General features: G+C 37.8%; 1 protein-coding gene across 6 annotated transcripts in view; it reads left to right on the forward strand.

The window, feature by feature from the left end:
• The window catches only part of NELL1 (neural EGFL like 1), a 299,065-nt gene that overhangs the window by 77,208 nt on the left and 203,501 nt on the right, over positions 1–18,356 (forward strand). For all 6 annotated transcript variants that reach the window (XM_087743099.1, XM_087743091.1, XM_087743107.1 and 3 more), the window contains exons 10-12: positions 1,501–1,574; positions 8,377–8,476; positions 17,850–17,978. In XM_087743099.1, the coding sequence (XP_087599225.1) occupies positions 1,501–1,574; positions 8,377–8,476; positions 17,850–17,978 (303 nt within the window). The remainder of the gene's footprint in view (positions 1–1,500; positions 1,575–8,376; positions 8,477–17,849; positions 17,979–18,356) is intronic.

Below are 18,356 nucleotides of genomic sequence, written 5' to 3' on the forward strand. Positions count from 1 at the left end.
AAGAAGCCTGGTTTTAAATGCATTGTTGATGATGGGAACTGAGTTGTTCTGAAAATCTTGTGCGCGCTTTTTTTTTTTTTTTTTTAAATAAATGAGCATTTTCAAGAGTGTAAGTTTAAACAGAAGTCCTTAGAAGCAAATTTACATCTGAAAGTTTATGAAGATTGATCTAGGAGTCCTTTATGTTTAAAATTTGGGAATCAAACTGGCTATGACAGTTGCTGCTGTGGAATACTCGTGTTGCTATCGCCCATAAGGGGTACACGCATGCTCCTGTAAGTGCTTGGTTCCCTTACCTTGGTATTGAGGAGAGAAATTGAGGTAAAACAGTCAATAGATGGTCTGTGACTTCTTTTTTTTTTTAAGAACCAAGTACTTTGAACACTTTCACTGTGCGTGTGCCTTGACTCAGGAAACTTTTAAGGCTTTGTTCAGATTGCAACATAGGATTCGTACCTTTTAGCTCTCCTTTCAGTGCCGTAGGTCAGACTGTTATTGGTCAAGTGCAGAGAGTGCTGAAACACCACAACCAAAAGTCATTTTATTAGTGTTTAGCATTGATCTTGCTAGTAATGCAGAGTGCCTTTATGACGGATACTTGATTTGTGTAAGAACATAATAATCCAACTGTTCTCTTTAATTAATGGATTTACTATCCTCCGCTGGACTTGAAATTTAGACAGCTAGTTCCAAGAGGACTGTGGTAGTTATGGTCATACTTGACTGAGCTGTATGCTACTGTGGCCTTGCTGGATGTTACCTTCTTCATGGTGGCAGTAGTCCTAAACTAAGCTAGGTGTCTCTGCCTTGAAATGAATGAGGAGTGCTCACGTGTCCTAGTCTGTTGATTCGGTTGTGGAGCTGGTTATCTTTAGCAGAAGGGTCAAAACTTCAGACAGGAATTTTTTAGTAGGAGCTTTCGGTTTCCTGGGAAATCTGCTTATTTCATGTGTGTTTTAAGACTATTTTTCTGAAATAGATTTTTACAGTTTTTTTTTGATTCAGTTGGTCATTTGCTGCATCTAATCCAGTTTTGCAGTGCTCCAGCAAGTTCAAGAGTTCACCTTTGTGCCCACAAAAAATCTGAAGGTTTAATTGAAATCTGTGCTTATATTATTCTCTTGATGAGTCACGAAGACCTCTAGTAACACAAATACTGTAACTAATCTACAAAATGTCAGTAATGAAAATATTTTCTATCGAATACTAATGAATTTTGTCCAGTATGTGTTGTCTTATGCTCTTATTCCTCCTCTTTAGTTTAGGTAAAGGTGCTACTTGCTCTTAAAATGAATTTATTGTTAGCTACATTGTTTGTAGTTATGTATAATACTGACTTCTGATGAAAGCAAAATGCATCATATTCTTAACGTATCCGTATGTTTTCAGTGCATGTGAATACTGGTCTTACTTCTGTGTTATACTTTTGTATTTGTTTACTATTTAAATACCGATGTAGTTTGTTTATTTTTAATCTCCCTCCTTCTCCTCAAATTACAGCAAAGTGTATCTATGGAGGCAAAGTGCTAGCAGAAGGTCAGCGAGTATTAACCAAGAGCTGCCGGGAATGTCGAGTAAGTTTCAGTTCTATAAACTTTTCCTGATTTTAAATGTATGTGTGGTGTTCAGAAGTGACAATGATAAGTTAGTGCATTTCTTTAGGCTTCCTTCATGCAAATGTGACATCTGTTATCTTGAAAAGGTGACCTTGAAGTCAGCGAAAGCAACAAATATGAAAACAAGGCGGGAACAGGACCCTCGCAGGGTAAAAAACATGGGCAAAATGACTTGGAGGGATGTTTTCTCTTTTACCTCCTGCTTTTGTGAGCTCTAGAAAAAGGCAGCAGCATCTTGAGCCAGTTACTAATTTCAGCCAAATTGCTACAATTTGAAGCAACCTGGCTTATATTGTTTGAGTTACTCTAGATTTACCCTAGTATTATTTAAACTATACGTAGCCCAGCTAGTAATTGAGGTAAATTACTAAGTATTGGACTGGACTGGAGTCTGTCTTGGCAAGTTCATAACACTTAGTCAACTACGTTCAGTATTTAATAACATGGGTAAATGGAGGCTGTGTTAGACAGGAACATTCAGGGAGCGTTAGTGAAATGAGTGCTACATGGTGTGTAAGTGTGGCAGAAACCAGTTGTCAAGACTAGCCTTAGAAGAAGAGAGTAGTAGTAGATGATTATAAAAGGCCTGTTGCTCTGCTGAGACATATATTTGCTGTGAGTATGCGTGTGTTTTAAATATGATTTATCACTTCAGAAAGGCACAGCTATTTTAAACACATTTGCTCTCATGTAATTTTCAAGTATTTTTGTTTTTACATCGTGTTGAACTTGTGGAGGGGGAAGGGTGTTAAAGGGGAGGCTTAGAAATGTTAATGACAGATCAGTATGCTAGAACAATTATAAAAAACATTTGGAAAAGATTACAATGATCTGGTTATTGTTGTGCTTGTAGCTGAGTGTACAGAGTAGCAATTTTATGTTCACTAATGGAAATGGACAATAACTGGTTGCAGATGTTGTGAAAGTAGCTTGTTATGCAGAATTACTTTGCTGCTGTTAGTGTTTAGCTGTATAGGGGTGCTCAACAATGTAGGTACAAATACGTGGGCAAGGTCATTGCCTTGAAGATAGACTAAGGCGCCTGTTATTTATAATATGACATAGAATGTTTATTTAGGAAGGAAAGTGGCTATATGAAATAAGATGAGAACAGGAGGATTTTCACATTAAAGTGAAACCAGAGAGGGTGATCTGAATTATGTCAGTGGAACTTCTCTGCGCTATAAATAAGAGCGTTATAGTCATCATTGTGAGTATGATAACGCATTCATGAAGATTAAAAGCAAATACTGACCATCAATTATCTGTCATATTAGAAATGACTAAAATAATGATGAAAAGAGCTTTTGCATTTTACTTACTGTTAAGGGAAATTGATACGGCAATGCTAATTGCAGTAACGTTGCAGTTTGTATTATTTACATCTTAGTGGAGAGTATTGGTAAGTGTTTGAAACAGCATATGTGAATGCAATACAGTGGAAAAAAAATGAGTCCATGTTGGGGGCGGTGGGAGGAGGCATTTCCACAGCTGTATTTCAAGAAGACATTAAATCTCACTGGGAAAGCTTGTCCTTCTGACTGGGGAGGGTTTATAAGTGGGTGCTTACCTCTGCTTCTGTGAGATGATGTGTCTCCAGACAGGATGTTCATTCAGTGTGTCTTCAGCATGACCTCTTAAAAGCGGCAAGCAAAACACCTACTTATTTACTGCCTCAATTAGGAATGCTTACTAGATGAAGTATGAATGGCAGTGAGTCAAACTGTGGCTGTACTCATCATTTGCTATCCCGTGTGGGCCTACTGGTGGACAAGGTGGTATATATGAATAAAGGAAGGACTTTGTGCTAGGGAAAGGGCTATAAAAAAATGTAATATGGTTTAATTTTCCAGGCTTGAAAAACAGACATCAAGTTTGAAAAGCTGTTGATCCATGAAGGAATGCAGTAGAGGGTACACATCAACTGTTAATTTATTAGTGTTGATAAAGATGACTTAAAAATCTTGGGGAGTAGCTCTTGTGTCTGTAAAGGAGGACGTAGTTGTGGGTGGGGTAACATCAAAAAGATAAAGTTAAAATTTCACATTGGAATTTTTATTTGAAGATAGTTATTTTATTCTTTGCACAGGGTACCGATCCAAGCGTAAGATACTTAACTTTTATATTTTTTCCATCTAACAAAAATAATAATAATACTGCTGGATCCAGATAGATCAAAGATTTTCTTTATCAGGATGTGAGCAGGTTTTTTTATTTCTGAAAACTAATCCAGACTAAAAATATATTTATGATGCACATCCTCTTAACTGTACGGACAGATGTTACTGATGGACAGCCATTCCCAGCTGGAATCCTGCCTGCAAACACTCTCTAGATTAATCTGCAATGACAAAATTAGTGCACAGGTGTTTCTAAGAATCACAGAATAGTTGAGGTTGGAAGGGACCTCTGGAGGTCATCTTGTTCACCTCCCCTGCTTGAGTAGGGCCACCTAGAACCGGTTGCCCAGGACCACGTCCAGACGGCTTTTGAATGTCTCCCAAGGATGGAGACTCTGCAACCTCCTGGGCAATCTGTGCCAGTGCTCGGTCACCCTCACAGTGAAAAAGTGTTTCCTGATGTTCAGAGGGAACCTCCTGTGTTTCAGTTTGTGCCCATTGCCTCTGGTCCTGTCACTGGGCACCACTGAAAAGAGCCTGGCTCTGTCCTCTTTGTACCCTACCTTTGAGTATTTATATGCATTGGTAAGATCCCTCTGAGCCTTTTCTTTGCTCTGCTAAACAGTCCCAGGTCTCTCAGTCTTTCCTCCTGTGGTAGATGGCTCTAGTATGTTACTTATCCTTGTGGCCCATGGCTGGTCTCTCTCCAGTTATTCTCTGTTTCTCTTGTACTGGGGAGGCCAGAACTGGACACACTGGACCACTCCAGGTGTGGCCTCACCAACACTGAGCAGTGGCGAGGGATCACCTCCCTTGACCTGCTGGCAATACTTTGCCTAATGCAGCCCAAGTTACTATTAGCCTTTTTTGCCGCAAGGGTACATGGCTGGCTTCTGTTCAACTTGGTGTCTGCCAGGACCCCAGGTCCTTTTCTGCAAAGCTGCTTTCTAGCAGGGTGACCCCAGCATGTGCTGGCGCGTGGGGTTGCTCCTCCCCAGGTGCAGGACTTTGCACTTCTTGTTAAACTCCTTGAGGTTCCTGTTAAACTCAGTGAGGTTCCATTTCTCCAGCCTGTTGATGTCCCTCTAAAAAATGCAAGTGAGTGTGTGCTTTAGAAAACTACACCTTTCTGCATTCAATACGTGGTTATTTTGGTTTGTGGATTTCACCAATATGGGGACATGGCTCATTACAAGTCAATGGAAAGAATTCGATAACTTTTGTTGGATTGGGAGTTTACTGCTGATCAGCTGATTTCTGGCTTAATGCCTGTGAATGACATGACGCCTATTCATAACCGGACAACGTGTTTGACAGCAAAGGGTACAAGAAGAAATTCCTCTTCATTAACGCTGGGAGCGGGCAGTCAGAGTGCGCCATACAAATGCTAGAAAGATGGACAGGGCTCCACTGACTTTTAGGAAGCTTGACTAAAAAGGTTTTCATAAAGATAAAGAACAATGTGGTTCCTAGAGTGACGGCTAAGGATGCTATTTAGAACTTTCTCTTGAAAGGCTGATCAATAACAGTTAAAACAAGAGGGGGAAAAAAACCCCAAACAAGAACAAAAAACCAAAATAACCTTATCTGAAATCTTGCTGCTATTTTCCAAAGCTGATTATCTGAGATGAGCTGTTTGTGGTTCAGATTTTCCCTGCATGTCACTGATTAAGCTTATAGCCAATTCTTTTTTTTATGTACTTAGCTTTGTAATTACAATAAATTTAATTATCTTGTCGTAAATATTTGACTCCAGATCTCATTCTTTGTGGATTGTATGTCACAGTTGGAGCTTGACCTATTTATTCCAGAAGAATGTCTTTTTGACATTCTATGACTCTATTTTGAGATTCTGTGACTACATATGTGAATTGAGTATAAAAAGTTAGTAATTTTTTCTGAGGCTGCCTGAAGCCGTAATTCTGAAGTGTGAACTGTTCTTACTTATCTCAGTGGATAAAATCTGAAATCTAATGATGATAATTCTTATAATTGGATCTGTACTAGTTTATAACAAATTGATTTTAATCCAAAGAATACTCAACATGGAAACATTTTAATTGTTTTAAAACTTAATTACAAATATGTTCGATTTGTTTTCCCAAGATGCAAATTCTGCATAAAATGGGAAACTTAGGGAAATAAAATCTTTCAGTCGTTAAATTAATGGAGTTCTCAATTTATGTTTTTTTTAAATCTCCTTATGATTCACTACAGAAGGCGTGAGCTGGGATTGAATTTGCCTTTAGCTTTTTGACTCATCCCGATCACTGATTTGACTTTCATACGATTTCTTGATTTCTTGCCATCTTTTTGACCGGATTTATTGTCAGTCAATGTTTTTTGTCCATATGTTGACATACTGTACCCTTTCTGCTGCAGTTGTCTTGTCTGAGCTTGAGTAGGCGATGAGTTATAGCCAGAGCTTTTCCAGCTGGTAGTTTGATAACGTGATAGTAAATGACAGCTCAGTGTATCTGGTTCTTTTATCACCTTTGCTGCTGCAGTTGCACAGGCAACTGTGGGGGATTCCTCCCTTTCACTTATGGAAGTGAGATCAGAAGGAGACCTAATGCCTCCATTAACTTCACTGTTCTTGTGTGGGCACTTGCCTCAGTGATGCATGCTGTACGTGATACTGTAGGGAGCTGCTTAAAAAAAAAAAGAAAAAAAACCCAAAACCAAACAACCAAAAAAACTGATGCCTGTGTGTCTTTTTTTATTTTATTTTTCCTGACAGCAACTGATGCAACTTGCTAGTAAGGACAATTGGGAAGCGAGAAAAATGGCCTGGCCCTGCTTAGCCTTAAGATTGCAATCTCAAGGGCAGTGACTAGCAGTGATTGTAGAATGGTTGGTTTTGCATTCCCTAGGTCTGCTGCACTTGTCAGTTGTAAGTCCTGTTAGCTGCCGGGCACCTTGCGCATCATTTGCACCTTGTAGACTCAGCGGGCGTTTCTGCGTCCGTAACTGCGTAGGGCAGCTTGATGCTGTGAGAGCTAATTCTGGAGCCTGAAGCGACATAGCTGAATCTGTGGCACGGCTGGTGAGGCTAATTACCAGCAAAGAGTTTTACCTGTACTGGTTCTGGCACCTGAGCTAGTCTTTTGGCATGCTGTGGCACAGTGTCTTGTAGATATGAAAGCAAGCTTCTGGCTAGCAACGGTGTCTCAATGTAGGGGTGTTTCTTCATACAGGGTAGACACGTAGGTATTGTCAAGACCCTCTGTTCCAAGTCGCGTATCTGATCCTTCAGATTATAAGAGTTATGGCTTTAATAACATATTTTGTCTTTTTTTTGTTATTAGTTTTCCTCTGCTTTCTTAGCCCTAGATGTGTTTGGATCATATTTTTAAACTTTTCTCTGCAATGACGATAGCTAGAAAATGTAATTTACTTCTTTCAGGAAAGCAGAAATTCTCATTCCATCTTTTCGTTCCACCATCTGAGGCATCATGAAAAATGTTTTGGGAGGAGTGGGGACTAGATTCATATTAAAAAGGTGTATTGGCAGTATAGCAGGCTGCCCGCTTTCTTAGTGGAGTTTCGCTGCCCGCTTTCTTAGTGGAATTTCACAGCCTTTTAGAAAATGGGATTACTCAGGTGTGGACAGGCCTGTGGGAGAGTTATTGTAGCTCCTACTGAGCAAAAAGCCTGGTGGTTAATCTCTGCTCCACTTGCCAGTTCGCAGAGATGGCATAGCTGCAGAAGGGATGCTGAAGTGGTATGGGGAAGGCTGGAGGGGGATAAGGGAAAAGAGGAAGCTATTTTGGGGCAAGATGTTAAGAAATAACTAACTGAAGAGCAGGATGGCTGTTTGGTCTGGAGACTTGGTGAAGCTAATTTCCTGGATGGGAAGAAAACGGAGTAAAATCTGGTGTAAAATCTCCCCAGAAAGGCTCTGTCTCTATTATTTTAGAAAATTTCTACCAGCAAATAGACCTCCTATGCACAGTTTTACTCTAAATCTAGGAGAAATCAAAATCATGGAAATATCTTGACCTTAATTTACATTTTATACAGCAGTTTCTATATGGATACCTCAAGATGGGATTTCTGCTTTGCCATACCTTTGAAGGACCTGATTTTTGGAAATTAGGTGATCAGTAATTCTAAAGAACAGACACTTTTAATTGGACACAGCAGAACAACGCATGACACTTGAAAGTGTTGGTCTTCTATCTGCTATGTTTGTTTGAGTTGAATAACTTATCAGTGAGTTATGTAGAATATGAAATAAGAGGAGTAAAAAAAGAGGAGTAAAACTTGGACTTGCATAAACCAGGAAGACTGTCTTTAACAAAAACCTGGAGTGAAATTCTTTAATTCCTTCAAACACTTGGAAGGAAAACAACTATACTTAGATAAAATGTATTTGGAAAAACTACTATAGAATTTTGAGCTTAAGTGCCTTTTTTTTTGTTTTGTTTTGTTTTCTTTCAACTCTGGGCATAGAAATGTCCAAGTAGATTACTTTAGTTTCGATGTTATGGTGTAAAGAATGAATTTAACTTGCTGCCTGCTAGTTTACCGGTGTTGTTACTAGAGATTACCAGAGTTACAGATTGAAAATTATGTGATCCTTGCCATTTGCACATGTTTTCATCAATGTCATTTTTTAAAATGTTGTTTATTTTCAGAATGGAGTTTTAGTAAAAGTAACAGAGACTTGTCCACCATTGAACTGCTCAGAAAAAGACCATGTTCTTCCAGAGAACCAGTGTTGCAGTGTTTGTAGAGGTAAGCCAGAGACTATGCATGTTTGGAAAGAATAAAAGTTGCTGATTCAACAGGGGGATATGCTGGAAGGAGCAATTCCTTTTTAATGAGATATTAGGTACCTCTATAAACCTGAGTCTATAATTAGCCTTCATGTAAAACCAGTCTGTGATATTCCTTTGGGTAGAAGACTTACCAGATACAAAGCTGTAATTGCTCTGAATTAGAGAGGGGGAGGGAGAAAAGGAAGAGTTGGGGGAGAAAGGACCCAGTATCTCTTTAAGAATTCCCATTAGGAAGAAGTTATGTTTGAAAAAGAGATATTTTATGTTGCTTAAACTTGCAACTGCACTGAACGTACAGGGTTTTGAAAACAGGCTTTTAAGCTCTCTATTTTAAAATCACAATAATAATGTTAAGATTCCAATATTTGGAGGTTGATTTAGATCTGAGCTCTCTCAGGACTCATTTATCAATTAAGCTGGACAAATACAGAATAAAAAAGAAAAAATAACTCTAGACCCCAGAACCCCATTTTCCCTCCTTGCAGTGGGGTGCTGAGATGCAGGTTCGTCTTGCTTGTTCCCTTTCAGCCCTGGTGAATCCTGGTTGCGTGCTGGACCGGACTGAACAAGCCATAGCTGAAATGTTAGTTGAGGAAATCCCCTTAAGTGAGGAAAATGCAGGTATCGCAAAGCTAGAGAATTTGAACAAGCTTTCTTCTTAAAGTGTGTTGTAGTCAGTGAGCTGTTGGGTGAAAGGTGTTAGAATAATCATTCCCTGTGTATGTCTGTATTGTGCCTCTGTCCCTCACCTCTACCTTGGTGCTGAGTCTCAGCTGAGCTTAAGGGGAGCCTGGTCTCTCAGTGCAGGACTTGCATGTCGGCCTTCAGTGATGCACCTCAGAAATTTCAAGCAAGAGGTGTGCCAAATGAGCATTAGACATTTCTGGGCTTAGATGGTTATTGGGGCCTGCTGGACTACTCGTCTTGCTGTGTGTAAATTCCTCTAGTGTCATTGTAGATGGCAATGAAGGGGCTCTGAATCTCTCCCTTAGCCAGTAAATATGAATGAATAAATATGCATAGTTAAATATTTACTAAGGCCTTGAACTTGCAAGCATATGCCTGTGGTTGCAGGGGCCGGCAAATTTCAGACTGCTTGCTGGATCATGGTGTAAGAATATACACATTAATTTCTTTAAACAGTTTCTAGAAACATCTGTAACTATTTAAGCAAGCAGTAAATGTTGCTTCTGTGTCCCTCAGAGGGCTCAGTGTCTTCATGGTAGTTCTTAACAGATGGCCCAGTTTGATGTAGTGCAGTACTGAAGAAATTATCTTAATTACTTAAAAGCATGAGAAATCTGAAAGCTTCAAAGTTGATGAAAGATAAGTTCTGTAATTATTCAGTTCTGTATTATTGTTCATGATAGGTACTCTTTTTAAATATCCATCCCAAAACTGGTTTTATGATTTATAAAATAGCATGAATATGTATACTTATGAGATGGTCTCTAGAAGCAAAGGAAGGAACTGTACTTTGACTTCCTATGAATTCTGATACATGGTGCTTTCAAATTGATACATTAAACTTCCACTTCAGTTCTGCTTTATCTGGCTGCTAAAACAGTACCACCTCCTTTTGTATTTCATCTTTGCTTTTTAAAATTCTTTTGAAACTTATGCTTAAAGATATGATTAATTTTATCAACTTTACAAAGGCATAAATTGAGGTTAGCACTCCTAAATTGCTTTTTATATCTTGAAGTAGAATATATGCTGCTTGACACTTTTGCTTCAGTTGCACGCAACCCAAAGTGGTAGTATCTAATTTTATCGTATATAGATTGCTGGTGTTAAAAATGGATATTATTAAGAATTCCATATCATGCAAACAGGTATCCTCTGATATCGCAAGCAGGCCATAGTATCTGGTCCTGTCCTGTGCCAACATCTCCTTTACTGGGAAAGGATAGAGTGCTTCTCGGTTTTGCAATAACGACCTCTGTCAGAGACTGTATTCAGCTTTTATTGTCCAAGTAAAAGTAGCGAGGAAGAAATATTGTAGTAAATATACTCCTGAGTAATCAGAGCGTTTATGGGAAGCCTACATGGATCATTTGCACATCAAGTGCAAATTTCACATTATATGTATGATGATACTGATAATTCTTTGCATTAGCCCTCAGCTAGGCCTTTATTTAGTCAACAGGATGATTAGTAAGTGTTTACTAGTAATGTTAAATGAGAACAATAATTCTCTGTAAAGTTTATCAGTGCATACTAGTGACTGGTAGGTTCTGCTTTTGTATCAGTTTGTGCTTTCTTTAGTATCTAGTTGTGGAAACAGGAAACTTCTACTGAATTTCACGTTCTGTAGAATTATAGAATACCTTTGGTGAATTGGGCAAGGGTAGGAGGTTTTCAGCTTGTGCTTTTCTGGCTGCAGCAAGGGAATTTCCATTTAATGAAAGGATAAACGTGGAGGATCAACAGAAGGGAAAAAAAAAACACAGAGAAGTACAGAAACTTCATGATGCTGTGGTATGAGACTGTACCCTCTTCAGGGATCTCTGTAATATCTACTACAATAATAGATAAGTGCATAAAATAAAATAGGGTATGCAAGGAAAAAAATGAATCTGTGGTGTTTACGGTGATGGAAATTGTGAGTCAGCAAAGGACCGAGTTGAATACTGTAATGTACACAGCTGGTGGGCTTCCTAGATAGTCATTATTGTTTGTAAATGGTTAGAAAACTAAAGACAGCAAATAATACCTTTTCTTCCTCAGGTTTGCTACATGAGTTTATAGTATAGCAAAAGCTAATATATTGCTAAAAGCCAATTTCTAGATTTCAGTAAAATGATTGTATAAGGTGTATGGCAAGGCAGTACAAGGAAGAACCCTGCTGTACAATGACAGCTTATTCTTGTGCTTTGATGTACCTGAATGCAAAAATGGGCCTCATCAGATCTGTATATAGGATCTATCCTGAATGTTATGTAGAGTATACCTAGTTTTGCCCTTCATCTGTGTGCTTTAATATACATGTCTGCTTACACTGTGTGGCTACTTTATACTTTTCAGCAGGACAATGTGGTATTATTAAGCTCTTTTTTTAGGCTTACGGAAATTTTAGTTAATTTTAAAATATTACGAAGAATCATTGTGTAATAAAATATATTTTTTACTACTTTTTTGAGAATCAGTCATTTTTCTTACAGCGTGCCTGCTACATTTTTTATAGCCCAGGGACAAATCTAATACAAAAAATAGTGTCATAAAAGTGTTTTATTGTTCCCTTTAGCTGTTTTTCTCCTTGCCAAAGACAGTGTATAATTTTGAAAGAGTGGATTTTTCCTCTTTTGAATGAGTGGTTCAAATAAAGTTTCATGAGAGCATTTTTATGTTGTTATGCTCACAATGTTAGTATGTAAGAATAGCCTTAACAGCTCTAGCAGCTTCACTCATGCTCTTCTTAAAAGAGAGTGTGTGAGGAAATAATGAAGTAGTGAGAGCTGTTTGGTTTCTGGAGAAGGTAATTTTTATTGCTGTCCTGTAATGTGGTTTGGCTGTTGGCTTTAGATTGACTGCTGGTGCTGGTTAGCAGGAAGTGGAGAATCCTACTGGTGAGCTGAAGGGCGCGTTTTGCGGTGGGGAACAGCATTTAAATCTAAAAATGGTGCTTTTGCCACCCTTACTTGTATTGCTTTGGTTTGCTTTCAGGAGGTTTTGATTCTTTCAATTAGAGGATGAAAAGGCTTTTCAGTTAGCATGTTTCTCATCTCTCCCTGTCTAGCTGTGAAACTGAGTTTTGCTTTTTCAGAAATCGAACATTTCTCCTTCGTTGCTGTGAGGTATGAGTTATTTCAAGGTTTTAGTTTTATTAAGATTTAATGGAGGTTGATAAATATGAATTAGTTTATTTCTAAACATAGTTATAATGTCACTTAGGATTTAGAAGAGCTTTATATCTGAAAAAAAAATATCTTTATAAGCTATATATTTTATTAGGCTGTACAGTACCATTATTCTAATGCACACAAATAAGCAGCATGTAATAAGGTCTGCGTTGATACAGCAGCTTGAAAGAATTTATAAAGTTACTGTTTCATGTCAGACCACTGAGTTCTGGGACCACAGTCTCTGAAGGTGTAAGAAGTGCTGTTCAAAGTGCTTCATTGCTCATGACTCATTAAAAACAGATTCAGATCATGAAAGGGCATAATTGCTAGTGCAAATTTTGTGACTTTTCCTATGAGTTGTCCCCCAGATTTACTTTACACATTTATGTAGTAACTGTGGGGTTAAATCATAACAATAGTAAAGATTTTGAGGTTGAAATTACCTTGTACCTTTTGAACATTGCTAATGCTATTAATGGAAGCATCGTCAGTGTTCTTTTTAGAAGCCTCTGAAATGCAAAGCAGTGAAATGTGGATTGCTGAAGGGTAGCTCCTTGAACAACAAGAGAACAGGGGTTTTACAGTTTTTTGAAGTGAACAGCTAGGGATATTGTAAGAAGTACAGAGAACATTACAGATGTTATAAGGAAACCCTCAGAAAAATGAGGCACATTACTGTTGCCCATAAAAAAAGTAAGAAGAGATATGGATATAAGACACGATTCCAGCTGTAGTCTTGAAGGAGTTCTGGCATTCTTCAATCAATAATTAAGCCACATTACCAAATATGTTAGGTCCTTAACACACTGGATGACAGCACAAAACAGCTGAACGTGCTGCTCTGGAAAAGCAGATGCTGGGATTCTGGGGACTGGAACCTGAAGATGTTGAGAAGCTTGGAAAAATAAGAGCAATGTTCAGATGACCCAAAATGAGATAAATGTTTAATTTTAGATAATCTGACTTGGGACCACTAAGTCCTAGCCAGTTGTGCACTTCCCGATGCTGCAGAAGTAATAGTGTCATTTCTGCTAGCATGAAATCTGAGCTTTTTCATAATTGTCTTAGTGCATTGGTCATTCTACAGTCAGAAGAAAGAAGTAGAAAGATACAAGTATGTTCTTAAGAAAAATTGGAGCAAACATTTCAGCAGCTTTGATAAAGGAAGAGAGTAATGTTATCAGAAACGTTTGGAGAAGGAACAGAGGTCATCAGGCCTATCAAAAATCTAAACACACTCTTCAATGTTTAATTCCCCTGTTGGTAGTATCTAATTGTATCTTGAATGTCTTGAATGACTTTGAAGGGCTGTTGTGCACATTTATGACTCTGTGTGTATGTGTGGGGAAAATGGTTTCTGACATCTGTTCTGAATGTGTTTATCTGTAATTTTAATTCATGCTTACTTGCCTTGTCACCTGTGTTGGCCTGAAATTAGTTTAGATTCAGAACTATTTAAGATTTTGTGTGCTTCTGTCAAATCCTCTCCAATTGCCCGCTTGCTCAGATGTGATATTTCTATTTTAAGCCATTTCTTATATTTAGAGAGGAGCTGACTGTCTCAGATAAGACTTTGCTGAATATTCTGGTCTCAGTAATGCAGTTATTTTCACCTGGGCGATCGGAATGCATGCCCTTTGCTAGCTGCCACCCCTGGCTGAGATTCAGAGATCCTACTGCACTATCAATGGGTGGTTTTGCCATCCCTGTAGGTATTTTAAAGGAACCCTATAAGCCATTTCACGCCAAAGAATTAGTAAAAATCAGACTTTTGCATTCTTTTCCATTCTGCTTGCTTGGGGATACGTAATTGCTCCCGTGAATAGATTGGCCATGGATAGACTGATGTTTAAGTAAGTGCTTAGGTCCTTCCCTGTTTAGTCAGGAATATAAGCATGGTCATCGCAGTCAGTGGCCCCGTGTACATCCCTGACTGTTTTGCTGAATAAGAAAGAATTAAAATATCTAGCTAAATTAGACATTGAATTGGGATTGTTAAAGGTGAGAAGAACACAGCTAGCTTATTTATGCACGTTACAGTCCAAATACGAGGTGGCCTTTATCTGCCAGAAGAGCAGGAAAAGCACTGAGGCCCAATATGAACTAAGATAAAGGAGATAGCATTTTATTCCTTTCTTGCCTCCAAAACCCCAGCTGGGGAGAATACAGACCAGGGTCTGAGAAATGCGAGAAATGCACTTCCTTGGTGTGAACCTCTTAGCTCTTTCGGAGTGCTAAATGTGCATCTTCACTGCAAAAGAAAACTACTTGGAAAAGCCTCTGATCCAATCAATGGTACGCCTACTCTGACAGAGGTACAGTGAACCCTTACTTTTCTATACCATCCAGTACATTTTTTTTTTCTGTTGGTTAACCTTAAATTACATTTGTTTTGTAAAAGCTTGGTAACATAGTGTCGTAGCACCACGCATGCTCTTAACAAGAATAGTTTCCACTTTCTACTTAAAGAGGTATTGAACAAGTTTTCTGAAATGCTATGGGAAATAGAAGTTGAGTCACTTTTAGTCAGCATTTTTAAAAGGTAGGAAACAGTGTTTCACAGGTCTTTTATAATAATAAATGCCAAGGCAACCTAGAGATGTAGTAGGTGTTCTATCATTGTGTATTCCTAATGAGAGGAGAACAATTAAAAGTTCTTCAGAGCCTCTAATTACACAAGTTACAGAAATGGAACGTTACTTTTTTTTTTCTATGCTCTTTTAACTGCCTTCAAGCTTGAAAACGTAAGAAAGAGGCTGATTCTGAATGGAGACAGTTCATGTTTCAGTTGATGATAAGGGAACAAAAGCAATACAGGTTTTTCCAGAGAATTTTTAACAAAAGGTGACAGCTCTAGTGGTACAAAATGGATAGTTAGGGTAGTCGTCGTATCTACTGATGAATTTCAGAGGTGGCAAATAAACAGTGAAGAAATCTTAGGGCTATGATGTGATATTGAAAACTAATCAGCAGCTTGTGCTTGGGAGAAAGTGCTGATAGAGAAGAGCGGTTGATCTGCGACGCGGGACTTGTGATGAAAGTTGACCCTGAGAAGCCGTCCCTTTGGCTAATTCTAAGTGTTACATTTGCCATGAGTTTATCACAGGGTAAAATGTTGACTCCCTGGGATAAAGAGAGCCCTGAATCAATTTTTTTTTTTGGTGCAGAAAGTTGTATAAGGACTATTGTAACTAAAACATGCTGAGAAAGGTGAAATAATTTTTACAGGTTTGGGTGAGAGGGAAATGCAAATAAATGAATAAATAAATAATTAAAATATCCTAAGACAGTACACTAGACACACTAAATGAAAATGTGGTATTTTTATAGTGCCTAGCTTAACATGCTGATATGTTACATCAGTTCTGAGTAGTAGTAGCTACCAATAATAATCAAATATAAAACTAATACTGTGTATGAGTTCAAAGGAGAATTATTGTTCCAAAGGAGCAGGAAATAGACTAGGATGTCATAGTCTTAGGGGAAACAGTGATAAAGAAAACATTATAAAACTTGTCATCTCTTGAATATTATCTAGAATGCCAACAGAATAGTAATCCTGCTTGGGGAGTATAAATTTGATGCTGAATGGATAAGTTTGGGGAGATGGGTTCCAGTGTTTGGTTTAGATTATAATTATAAAGGCAAAAATGAGAAGTCAAATACTGTGATTGCATAAATGGCTAAAGGCAGTGTAACTGCGCCCTTTTTTACCAGTATAAAATTTACCCAGGCTTGACAAGGCTGTATCTGGAATACTTGAGTGGTTTTTACCAGACTGTGAAATGACTGAAGACTAGAAGGGATATCTGCAGTTTTCATTAATGGAGTTGGTTCTTTTTTGCAAGCTGGATTACAATGAAAGAGCTAACTGAGCACAAGGAAGATACCTTGGTTGTTAATAAAATTAATCTGAAGTTTAAGTGTAGAGTAGGATGTTGACACTGAGAAAGTGTCCTCCTTGCTAACAAGTGCTACATTTTTTTAAAAAAGACCTCACAACCCAGCGTTAGATGATCAGACTCAAAGTTGGAGAGCACTAAAATGACAAAACCTGAGTTTTAAATTAGTAGATGACTGAAGTGCATGTTTAAAAACAAATTTAAAAAAAACCCTCAATGAATAACAGCTCCAGGATAGTCCCATGAAAATTTGATTACTGTAGATGAAAACTATATTTAATATAAGCTGGTGTCTTCTGAAGTTCCTTAAAGAATATCAAAGCAAGGGTTATGAACAAAGATCTGAATCTGGCGTTTAGATCTTAGAAGTCTAGGTCATCTTTTTCTTAGCTGTCTTTAGGTGATGTTGAGAAAGTTTAGTATCAGTGAACTAGAACTTTTAGTTTGCTCCTTTATCACCAGGCAGAATTACCAGAAACTGTCCTTTTATTCATATAGGCGCAAGTTGGAATACAAGCTGATGGTATGTCTGGGTTTCTGGTTTCCCTCCTTCTAGGAGAGAAGATCCAGAAAAAAATAAGAATTACCAAAATGACTGTTTATATATCTCAGGCAAATAGAAATTGACTCTTGGATATTAATTGAGAAAAATCCATCAAAAATACACCAATGGGGGAAAAAATTCCTGTTTTCAAATTCTGAAATTTAATTATTTAATTATGAAATTTAATTATTTAATTATCTTTTACAGTACTTCCAGTGGAGTTCCTTCAAAGAGATAAAGTTGCAATTACTTTCACTTTAGACTTCAGCAGACAGAGATTTTGGCACATCTTTGAGAAATATTAAAAATCAGGAAGAAAGAACTTCAGCCAGTTGTGCCTTTATAGAAGAAAGTGGGAAAGTTCCTCACGTTTGTAGAAATGACTTTGTATAGAATAAAAGAAACTGTTGACAAAGAAACGACTCAGAAGTTGTGTCAAGGAAAAAGGAGAGATTAATAAAAATTCTCCCCTACAAAACAGGAAGCATGGATTAATTATAAACTGTAGAAACAATCCAGGTAGTTTTTGATGACAGAATTACAAGGCAGTGTGTGAGGTTGTTTTGACTACTAGTATAGTTTTGTGTTCTAATGCAATGTCTCATGTTTGCTCCTCTAAAAGCACCCTTGATTTTGCATAATAAGAGAAATGCGAAGGATATTTTTTGATATTACACTTTATTATCCTTTCGGCATAAGTTAGTGTTACACTTCTTGGCAATCAGAGATAAGGTGGCGTTTTATCCTACATGGGTTCAATAGAAGACTAATGTATTGTCATGGCTTCCTGCCTTGAAGTTGTTTTTTCTCCTAACTAAAACTAGTCATACAAATACATTTTTGAACAAAATGGTTTTACTGAGAAAGAATTGATGGAGGAATCCAAAAAGCCTGTGTGCACCAGATAGGTTTATAGAGAGAATTTCTGGAATGTAGCGTGCCAAATTTTTCAGAGTTACATAGTCAATGTAAGTATTAAACCTGAATATCTCAAATAAACACGTTTTAATACCAGGTTGCATGTTCCTTGTATTTCAGGCCATAACTTCTGTGCAGAGGGGCACAGGTGTGGTGAAAATTCAGAGTGCAAAAACTGGAACACAAAAGCTACTTGTGAATGCAAGAATGGTTATCTCTCTGTCCAAGGCGACTCTGCATATTGTGAAGGTAAACAAAATATTCAAAGACCTGTCCTCTTAACAACCTACTCAGAAACATAGTATTAAATAAATGGTTGACGAATGAATTTCATTGCTAAGTTCAGTTTCATGATGGTGAATATCACAAGGGCCCTTTTTGCGTTCATAAATATGGATTGAACATTACAGGTGGTGCTGCTGGACCATTCAGATTACCTATCTATGGGCATCCTTTGTTGTTGCAGTTCTGCCTTGGCACACCGTGGTCATGCTGTCATTAAAATTTTTAAAATACCGTTTTTCAGACAATAACACCTACCTTCTAAAATGTTTTTTAGAGAACAACAGCTTTATAAGATGCATTAATTTAGGAAGTGGGAATTCTGCTAACATTTGTGAGAAAGGT

The sequence above is a fragment of the Nipponia nippon genome, unplaced genomic scaffold (genome assembly GCF_047370975.1).
Source record: "Nipponia nippon isolate SJK-2023a ecotype South Korea unplaced genomic scaffold, ASM4737097v1 scaffold_10, whole genome shotgun sequence".
Lineage (NCBI taxonomy): Eukaryota > Metazoa > Chordata > Aves > Pelecaniformes > Threskiornithidae > Nipponia > Nipponia nippon.